An 11,697-nucleotide genomic window follows, 5' to 3' on the forward strand; every position below is an offset into this window, starting at 1 on the left:
GCAACACCGAGACACTTACAAGATTATTAGAATTGGATTCGACACATCGGGGAACTCTCGATCGAGACCCAGATTCTTTGTCATTAACATAAATTTTATTTAAACTGCCGGTTTTAAAATGAGCTTTGTTCGGGACATTTTTATTAAGACCTCTAAGTTGATAGGATGACGTCATTACTTACGTTATTATTATTATAGTTTGTAACCATGCATAATTCATCGTCCTTAAGTACGTTTGCTTTATGTTGATCGACCACAAGACAACTCAAGAAAACCATGCAAATGATATATTGAATTTCCACCAAAAACGTTTTAAAAATCTTTATCATTATCAAAAATCTTTTTTTTAATTATTTTTTTGCAATAACTGAAATATTATTACTTTATTTATTATTACATAAAAGACTTAACATCGAGAGGTTTTCATAATGTAAATAATTAATGTAAACACACAAAAAATTTAGTACCAGATGCAGCAGTGGAAGATTTTAGGCACAAAATAAATTTTTGATAAATTGTAAACCGTTCAAGAAAAGACACTGCATTTATTGTCCAGATTGTATTTCTATAAAGGTTTTCATTTTTTCTTTAAACAGCTATGGTTCATCAGTTAAAGTTAAAGTGACTGGAATATGTAGTCTAAGTCAGGGAATGATGGCAGCCTGCTTATACACATATTAGTATAGGTCAGTTCGTCTGATGCGTCCTGCATGCCTACATATGTATGAATAATTGTTCTGTATAATTTTACTCCTAGTATTATTCATCGGTCAGTGATGCTATTCAATATGTTTTTCCATCTGGCTAGCTTAATTGTGCTGGCATCGAAAAGTCAGGCACTCTAACTGTTGTAAACATTTGAGTACGAAATGACTTCGCCTAGACTTATATCATATCAGATGTATACCTTACATTACCGACTTGAATATAATAATCTGGGCTGACATTGTTTTTGACTTCAGAGTATTAGGATTATTACCAGTGTTTTATATTTTATTTTATGTTTTTGTTTTCACTACTTTCTTGGGATAGGAAGAAAACTGGCACTTTATACATAACACTGCAATTCATCATTGGTACAGTCAGAAAGAGCAGAAGAACACTGTTAAAATAATAACGTACTGAACAGTTTCCAACCTGCACCATTGAAAGTCGACAAAGCGTGTTAGCGATCATCTCCTAATTCAATTTTTTTCATGAAATCTAGACTTCCGTCATAAATTCTCAAACACGAACATCATCAAATTAGTTTCCATTTAAAAAAAGCCACATAATCTGATGCACTTTTTTGTGTTAATATGAAGAAACACAAAAAGAAAACCCCAGGTCCGTTTTTCTTCTTTGTCTTTTTCTCCATGGTAAGTATATAGAATGAAAACTCATGAAAATGACGGTTTTAAGCAAGATATTCTATAACCCGTTAATGCAAAACAAAGGACAAAGGAAGCTCGTAAAGAATAGTACATGTAAGTTTATACTTGCGATGGATATAGATATATTTACTCGGTATGGACATTTAAAGGCCAGAATTATGTGCCCGCCATCTTATAAAACTTTTCCGATGTTGGAGAAGATTTGTGAATATAACAATTACAAGATGTGATAGACTGTGTCAGAGAGTTTATTTTTAATATTTATCGGGTTGCCATAAGCAGATAGTTTGCTGTTGTGGCTATGTAAATTAACTTCCATGATCAACTTTTTTCACTCTTGTCATGCATTTGTCAGCGAGTGGTAGAAAATTCAACATAGCGTCGTCGTTGCTATCAGTGATAAATGGGACACAGTTAGCAGGCTAGTAGCTACGCGGACGTTGCCGCGGAAGTATTTTGGTACCGAGAGAAGTCTAAGATTGTAGTTCAACTTACGTTACACGCAACCCCCCCCCCCCCCCCCCCCAAAAAATACAATTGCGTTACATTGTTTTCATGAAAGCGTTCTGTGGAATTCTGTTATGCTTTGTCGAACTTCGATGACGCGTTGACAAAACGTATCACATGGTGAAAGCGTTGCGCTGATTGGTTGTTTCAAACATACGTAGTAGAAAGCCCTTATGGCCCCGTCGGCGTGCCATACTCGATACTCATACATCGTGTGTGATAACACAGTGTTGCCCAATTACGTCTGCCCTAAGATCACTACTTCAAACGAAACTTTGTTTAATTTTACACCTCCTCGAGAAGGATTATGCAAGGGATTAAATTTTAATGACTTGTATAATTGGAAGTGTTGAAGGATTAGGGGTTCGTTTTGATAAAGCAAGAGATAGATTCCTTGGAAATTATTAAGGAAGACCGCATGCACAAAATTAATTCGAATAAGAATATGCAACCATTCAAATTATCCCTTATCATCAATACACGTTGTGTTTCTTTACCGCTTTTGGTCTTGAGAAATGTCACTTTAAACATCGGAAGCTCGTTACTGATCAAAGCGGCTGAATTACCTAGTCTAATACCACTACTTCAGTTCCTCAGAATCCAAAACTGATTTCCGATGCAAGTAGAAGTGTTTGGGAAATAATATTATCCCTTTAAATACGATAGGATCGTCAATCAAAGTGGCTGAATTACCTAGCCTAGCACCGTTATGTTTAACTCCTCAGCATCTACAGGAATTCCGAAGGAATTAAATACTTTTATCAGCTATCACTAACGTATTTAATATACATTTTTGTCAAGCACAAATGGGTGCAATGTATTTGTGCTGTTTTGTTCACAAAAAAATGAAGATTCCTTGTTCGATAATTAGGTCTGGTCTGAAGGGCTGACGTCATCATCAAGTATTTTTTTCAATAATTTTTAAGGTGACAATCCAAAAGACTGTAGCCAATATTTCTCATGTTTGGTATTGTGTATTTTTTTTATCTTATATTCCGACCATACATTTATTCGTAAAGTCACTTGTCGCGATGCTTTTAAGCGAAGAATCATTAATTTACCACTCCATATATTATTGCATAGAAGTAACCCCACATAGATAACTTAAAACGTAGCCTTTCATTGGTCATAATTGACTTGCAAAAAGAACTGATTTTAGTTCAGCCTAACAAATGACATTAATCTCTTGAAAAGGATTGAAGAGGCGTAAAAATGCACATATTGCCAAATACAATCCCATATGGTACAAATAATGAATAAATGAAGCACTAAAAAAGTCAAAAATAAAATTGAACAGAAAAGAAGTTTCCATTTTATAGCCTCATTAATATCCTCACGTTGATAATTGCCTAATGGAAGTTAACTTACATAAGGAAAGGTTCTTTAAATGTGTATCTGGGGGGGGGGTGCGATTTTTGGATGAGAAACACAATAAGATGAGATGGCCATAAAGGTTTTGATGAGTAATTTAACTATTCACTTTGGAGCAATTATTCCACGTTATAATGGAGACTTAGTCAAATCTTAAGATTTCGAATAGTTATATGCATTTTGTTTGTAATGCAACCTAAAGGCGTATATAGTATAATTAGACCGAACAAAACCCCTCATGTATATAGAACAAGTTTAACCATACAATTTCAAGTCATCTCAGGATAACCCCAGAGAACAATAGTTCATCCGTTGAAGATGTGACTAAAAGCATCCTTAATTTTCCCAGCTTCCTCTCCAGATAAATCAACCTCGTTTTCAAGAGCAATTGGTTCACAGCACTGAGCCGAAAATAAACATAAATTTATAAGAAGTACATGAGGTCCGCTTGGAACTACTTGAGAAATCTCTCTAATGTGTAATTAAGCACAGACTGTTAACATATTAGCATGTGCGGTATATGCCTTTATATACATAATTAGTTTTGTTAGGACGTCATGCAAAATGCTTATAATTGGAATTAGGTTTTATTTCGAACTGTTACAATGTGGCGTTTTGTTTCTTTGTGTCTTTTATTTTTCTTTTATATCGGTTTTAAATTAAAATAAATAAAGGAATTGTAAAAATGTCTTCATAACTGATAAAAGTTTTGAAATTTTTTAATTGGAAATTTTTCGAGCTAAAACTTTCAAGAATGTATCTACTGACGATATAATTATCTGCGAGCTCATTGAATACGTAGACCAACTCACTGACCCAGGTATAGTTAAAGAATATATTTTTGTCAAAAGATTGCATATAAAATTGAATAAAGTTCTTAATGAAAGAAATATAATCATTACTATATTTCACGCTGAGTGCGGTTAACTCTATTGCACTTTGAGAAATACACTTCAGAATATAATTCTCAATAATAGAAATCGATACATGTACTTACCAACGTATTTCTCGCCACTAGTTTAAACTCATAGTCTGGCAATATTTGTTCATTATTGTTGACACAGTCAAAACCAAGTTGAGTCGCTGGAAACTGGCCCTGCCCACCAGCCCAATCTCCCGAGAATGGATAAAGGCCTAAAATATACAAAGGCGTCTTCTCGGTGACAGCCACAGTTGACAGGAAAACCAAAAATGTGGTGGCAAATAAAACGAGTGAGAAATGTTTCGGCATCTCTGAACTTTTTCTTGAATATTCGAGTATTTCTCCAGACCTTTATTTATGAGTTGTGATTTCCTTTTTTTCTCTCCAAAAGTTCAAACGTTCATATGTTTAAAAATGTGAATTGTCATTCCTGTTAGTTTGCGTACAGCCATCTATTACAATGTTGGCTTTTTTGAAACGTACGTACGGTAGAACTTCTAGAATTTCATTCCAAAAGGAGCTGGATAACTTACATAACGATCGATCGATTAAATTCTTCAATAATCGATATACTTTAATTTTTTTCATTCCATGTTTCCAAATTTTAGTGTCTTATATCAAACTACCCTGTTTGGTTTCAGTCGTGAAGACAAAAATACGTCGTGCAACATATTCTATCGTTCTGTGCAACTTGCAATATTTACTGTCTTTAATTTAATTTAATTTCATTGTATTTATTTTATTCTATTGTAATGGTGTTTCTTATTAATCAATAAAATTGTTGCAATTTAAAGGTTTTTCCGAAATCTTACGAACAGGAGAGTAAGAAAGTGTTGTTCGTAAAGTATACAGACAACGCGAGGTAAACAATCCAAGTACTTGGTAAAGATTAGTATGAACACAAAAAGCTACTTCACAATAACTAACAACAAGACTACAGAAGATTCCAACGATTTTTTTCCACAACAAATAATTTCCGAACAACGTTTGATGAATATGTTGTCAATCCTAATTGTGTACTTTATCCCATGTGGTTGCGTTCTACAGAAGAAGAGTTTTCAAATTCACTATAACTATAATTTCCAAGTTCGCATGACGTATATATATATATATATATATATATATATGAAACATGAATCTATGCAATTCAATTACTTCCAATCGAAGTAAACACCACACTAGTAGCTTTGCCAAGAATGTATCCGCTATAAGATATAAACGACTTCACAAAAAAAGTTTTTTTTAATTGAAATTACTTGTTGCCAAATAAAGTTCACAGTCAAAGAAATATATTTACAACTGTATTTCCTTCTCACTGCAAAGTAAATTCATTGCATAGCAATGACATGGACTTGTCATTTTCACGGGTGAAATAGGTCAAAGCGTCTCATTACGTCACTTGGAGAATTAAGGGAGTTAAATTGATGTATTGGAAAATAAAACGAAACTGCTTGGAACCACTCGCTGAACCACTTGATATCACCTTTAACGTCTTGTTCTTTTTGATTAACAAGAAATCAAAAGGTAAAATACTTCAACATAATCCCAAAAGAGTGAAAAATAATCGATATCGTTACCAAGAAAACTATATAACGTTTGGTCCCAACAGTCCTTGTGATTCTCCTCCTGCCTGATTGACTTCCTTCTCTTGGTGCGAAATCATTATAACAAGAGACAGGGAGATGGAGATGGGAGATGGAGCGGAATTACTCGTTCTCAAAAGGCTGCTCGGGAAGGCAAGCCATGACTTTTTAGTTGGACTGAGGGCGTAATACCACAATTTGAAATAGCTACCAGTCAGTGAATGAGACAGGTTTCTATAAGGGAACGGAAAACCACGCTGCTTTTTTCGGGTGCCTCTTTGGCAATGCTGAAACAGCAAAACAAAGCAAAAGTCAAAAGGTTTCATAGTCTTGTAAAACTATTTAAGTATTTCTTGGGGTTGTCCCATATGTTGTGTGAACAAACTTTCCCGCACTGAAATTTCCAAATTATGATTACTGGACGGACGAGGTGGACCGAATTTGAACAACATGTGTTTCAGAATTCGTTCCCGGAAAAATACACCACCTACACCCCACCCCCACCCCTTCAAATGTGCACTCTCCCATGCCTCTCAATCTCTCTAATAATAATAATTACGTCGTTTTCAAATTCAAAAGATGAAAAGAAGATATGTAATAAGCCTAACAAGGAGTGTCATACTTTTTAAATTATCCATCAACACTTATTCAAAACCTATAACAAGCTTTAATAGTAGTCTAACTAAAGACTAGCCTAATTTGCATATAAGAATCCGGCTGATCTCTAATTAATGTATTGAATCTAGCTTGAAGTTGTGTGACTGTATAAACCCAAGCAGGTTTTTCTTGAGCATCAAACAGACATTTGAAAGTTCAAAATTATAGTAAACCAGACACAGATAATCGCCGCCTCTTATCAGATTAGCATATCACGTGACAATCTGTAACTGGCACGTTACCGCTTTGGAGATCATGTGATTAAATGAAGTTATAACGTTTCTTGACTGCTAGACTTTGTGTCAATAACGACCTACTTTAACTTAAAGCTGTAAATAGGCTAGCAAGAATTCTGTGCGTGTCGTAACAAAGTGAAATTTTCAAAAGCAAATCTGTATCAATTGTGCTTTTTTCGCTGTATTGAAGCCCCGTTGGCTGAGGTCATCATTCTAGACTCCTTCAAACACAATATACAGCTCTAAGTACTATTACATATAAACACAATATTGAGTTTATCATTCTATAGTCTCCTTCAAACTCAATATACAGTTTTATAGTAGTACTATATAAACACAATATACTGAGTTTATCATTCTAGTCTCCTTCAAGCTTAATATACAGTTTAATAGTAGTACTATCACATATAAACACAATACTGAGTTCATCTATAGTCGCCTTCAAACTCAATATGCAGCTTTATTGTAGTACTATCATATATAAACACAATACTAAGTTCATCATTCTAGTCGCCTGGGAACTTAATATGCAACTTTATAGTTGTACTATCATATATAAGCACAATACTGATTTCCTTATTCTATAGTCGCCTTTAGACTCAATACACAGCTTTAAAACGATTGAACTTTTCAACATATATAGATAAATAAAATCACCACTGTAAATTTGAACAATACTATGAGACAGGGCATTCGTTAACCTACATTTTAGGGTTTAATTCATCGTCTTAATTGCAACCCTTGAGCGATTAACACTGTATATATTTACATCCATGTCAGCTTAACGATTTTCAAAGAACCACTTGATACTGTTTTGCAAGGGTGACAGGAAAATAAACATGCGTCACAAAATGCTAAAGTTGACAAAAAATGATCGCCGTTTGCATCTATTTTGCTTCTTCTTCTTGCTACTTTTGGTCTCAGTTTTGCTGAATTCTAATATCGAAATGAAATTCTGCCTGGTGGGGTTCGCGCTCACGTGATAAAACTGGTATGCACGGAGGGTGAGACCGATGGGGGGGGGGTAAGGGGTGAACGATGCAAGCAGTCCTATATGTGTATCATCTCACATACGTTCGAATATCACAACTGTATAGTAGTGGTAGGTAAAAGTTTTAGAAGAGGTCTATCGCAGAAGTAGAAATAACTATAACATAATAGTGTGAAGTGTAGGTTTGTTACATTAGTATTGGATCAAAACATCTCGAATGTCCTTGAAGGGCTACCGTAGGGGTTCTCTTTAATAGAATATTGAATTGACTGAAGTGTTTGTCTTTGATGCCCCGAAAAGAGCATTGATGGATGATTTAGGACAAGTTACAACTTCAGACTGTTTAGTTGGTATATGCTCACTCATTCTCTACACCAATAATGCACATTCGAGATGATAGATCGGTAACGAGAAACTCTGGAGCAGTGAGACATTGCACAGCAGTCTCGATACTTAAAAACATGTTTAGTCTAATATTTATTTCATACATCTGTATTACTGCTGATGTAACAAGTACAATTATAGCCTGATATTAAATCAATGTTACTATAGTGTAACAAACAATTCCGCTATTTTTTTTTTCTTTCGGTTAACTATACCTGGCCGTAGCTTTCCCGTGTACTTGACGTACAATATTCAGCATATCAGATTAAAAAAAGAATATACAACAAAGAAGGAGATGCGTTTAGATAAAATTCTAACTACACATGACATTGACGACTACGCAAACATTCCAAATCTTGTTTCAAGGATAAATCAACAACGAGAATATATTAGCTTAAGTAAAGCTTTTGAAGAGCATTTGCCCAGATTACATCAGATATTCCCTACTGTTATCCAAACTTCCTGGAGTAGTTGAAGGTTTAGCTAGTCAAAATAGGTTACATTCAATCAAACATATCTAGAGTTAAAGGGTACTTAGATTTTGAGATGGGCTTTTCAACTAACAGTGTTGAATAATATTCTCTTCAATATATATCTTACATTGTTTGTCACCAGAAAAACCTTTTAAGAGTACTGCGCACGATTCCAAATGTATGGAGAACTTTGTTCGTAACGTCACACGAACCTTATCACCATAAAATCAAATTTTTGACCTTGGGGGTATAACATCGGTAAAAATTCATATTGAAATATAACCTGATCGATTTAAAAAATATTTAGACAAAAACATTCTCAAGGGGCGCCAAAGGTGTAATAAGTGCCCGTAGAGAATCTCGACCGTATTGAGGTAATATGCGATAACACACAGAGTCATAATAGCCAAAGATATCTTATTTCTCTTTCTATATTGCAGTTGAGTTGTTTCCATAAAGGGCATAATTGAATTGATGGAAATCTTAATAGCGTTAGAAGTTAAAGCAGTAACAAGATCTCGATGAAAACAACAATTAAAGCATCATATTGGCCATGAGCAAGAACGGTCATTTTCTGAAAAACAGATCTACAGAAAATGATGAAAACTGTACATGATAATATTGTATGTATGTATGGTAGGTAGGTAGCTAGCTAGCTAGCTAGCTAGGTAGGTAGGTAGGTAGGTAGATAGGTAGGTAGGTAGGTAGGTAGGAAGGTAGGTAGGTAGGTAGGTAGATAGGTAGGTAGGTAGGTAGGTAGGAAGGTAGGTAGGTAGGTAGGTAGGTAGGTAGATAGGTAGGTAGGTAGGTAGGTAGGTAGGTAGGTAGGTAGGTAGGTAGAAAAGGTAGGTAGGTAGGTAGGTAGGTAGGTAGGTAGGTAGGTAGGTAGGTAGGTAGGTAGAAAAGGTAGGTAGGTAGGTAGGTAGGTAGGTAGGTAGGTAGGTAGGTAGGTAGGTAGGTAGGTAGGTAGGTAGGTAGGTAGGTAGGTAGGTAGGTAGGTAGATAGGTAGGTAGGTAGGTAGAAAAGGTAGGTAGGTAGGTTAGTAGGTAGGTAGGTAGGTAGGTAGATAGGTAGGTAGGTAGGTAGGTAGGTAGGTAGGTAGGTAGGTAGGTAGGTAGGTAGGTAGGTAGGTAGGTAGGTAGGTAGGTAGGTAGGTAGGTAGGTAGGTAGGTAGGTAGGTAGGTAGGTAGGTAGGTAGGTAGGTAGGTAGGTAGGTAGGTAGGTAGGTAGGTAGGTAGGTAGGTAGGTAGGTAGGTAGGTAGGTAGGTAGGTAGGTAGGTAGGTAGGTAGGTAGGTAGGTAGGTAGGTAGGTAGGTAGGTAGGTAGGTAGGTAGGTAGGTAGGTAGGTAGGTAGGTAGGTAGGTAGGTAGGTAGGTAGGTAGGTAGGTAGGTAGGTAGGTAGGTAGGTAGGTAGGTAGGTAGGTAGGTAGGTAGGTAGGTAGGTAGGTAGGTAGGTAGGTAGGTAGGTAGGTAGGTAGGTATGTATATGTATAAATGATGCTTTATCATAATAACTTATTGTTTTGTATATCGTGCTTATTAGTATATGTTATGTTTTATTTTCTACAGTTATATATTTATAACCTATTTGCTATTATATCAATTATTGCACCATATGCGCTAATCCCTAATAAACATGAACCCACTTTGTCCTTTGCCTACTAGTGTTGCAAACTAATTATAAACAAAGACTTGATTCACAGGATAAAGCGCAAGGAACGCACATAACAACTCCCTGCTCAAACCAGTTACTACTCAAATGTATAAAAGTTGTTATGTTGAATAGAGAATACACACACACACGAACACGCATACACCTAACGACAAGAAAAAAGTATTTTGAAATCATCAAACAATATTTACGGAGGCTTAATTGGCAGTTCTCGTGTGGGTTGTTTATTGCATTACGAGACAAATTGACCTTTACATTGATTAGTGATCACGAACTTTGGATATATAAATGAAATAAACGACTGGTTTATAATTCTATTACCAAGATTTTCTCCCCTTTTTACAACGCTTGTAAAGTGGATGTTTTTCCTTATCGTTGTTTTCATAAGGAATATTGTTTATCGTAGAATTGTTTTCTACAAATTTGACAAGTTTATTTCCTGACAATAAAAACTGAATTGTCCTTGACTTGGTATGAAATGAACCTCTTCTTATTAATCATAGGACTGCAATGCTTGCTACGGGCAATTTTTTTTCTATCATACGCATGCGCATTTGAACAATTAAAGAACTAAACGTAAATTAATACATCGATCAACGTTAAAATCAATCAGTAAATCGATAAGAGGTGTCAAACGTAACCTCGCATCTGATCAATCAATTTATCGGATGACAGACAAATATATCGAAAATGACAAAAACATTTCCAACATTTGAAGAAAAATCATTGAAAATACCGTAATATTCTAAATGCAAGCGAATAAGCTGAAAGAGAAATCAAGTCTAGCAAATGTTTAAACGACGAAACCATTACAGAGTGAACAGGCTAAACAAATATGGACTGCGCTTTACATAGAGGATGAATTTTATGTTATTAAATGTAACCACATTACAGCGATATAGACGATATGTATGTATATTAGATCCTCCTGCAAGCAGGAACTCGCGAAGAAGCCTCATTGGCTTAACAAAGCCGCAAGCTGACCGAAGTCAGTCTCTTACATTCATATTTAACGTCCATGATTATGAATTGTCAATTGTCAAGAACTCTGTAAACTGGACGACATACATTAATCTGGGAGTGACTCGAACCGATATGATATGTTGTCCTTTCTTAGTCAGTTCATGGGCTTAGTACTACTTTCAACAATGTACTGTCAGTTGTATTATCTTTAAAATTCCAAGAATATTACAACTAGTGGTAACGTTGCGGTTCCTAAGACCGAAGTATTTCACGAATTTCACGTGTACCTTAGAAATAATATGTTTTAAGTACATATCCAAAACTGGTAATCGCTCGATCACGGAAATGTAAATAAATAATTATTTTAAAGCAAAACGGAGCTTTAATTATTTCTTGGAAAATGCATCCGTGAAAACAAATACGAAAAGATGCGTTCGCGGGTATATCTTTCACGTATGGCGACACTATCCTTTTAACCCAGATGATTGTCTGTATTTTTAGGTTACAGCAACTTCTGGCGTTGAACATATATACTCTATAGGAATCGACTTACAGACCCTCAAA

General features: G+C 35.3%; 1 protein-coding gene across 1 annotated transcript in view; it reads right to left on the reverse strand.

The window, feature by feature from the left end:
• The window catches only part of LOC139954890 (gamma-aminobutyric acid type B receptor subunit 1-like), a 42,269-nt gene extending 36,985 nt beyond the window's left edge, over nt 1-5,284 (reverse strand). The window contains exon 1 of the mRNA XM_071954867.1: nt 4,249-5,284. Coding sequence (XP_071810968.1) covers nt 4,249-4,482 — 234 coding nt within the window. The 5' untranslated portion in view covers nt 4,483-5,284. The remainder of the gene's footprint in view (nt 1-4,248) is intronic.
• Between the last annotated feature and the right edge of the window lie 6,413 nt (nt 5,285-11,697).

Source organism: Apostichopus japonicus, chromosome 17, assembly GCF_037975245.1.
Source record: "Apostichopus japonicus isolate 1M-3 chromosome 17, ASM3797524v1, whole genome shotgun sequence".
NCBI lineage: Eukaryota > Metazoa > Echinodermata > Holothuroidea > Aspidochirotida > Stichopodidae > Apostichopus > Apostichopus japonicus.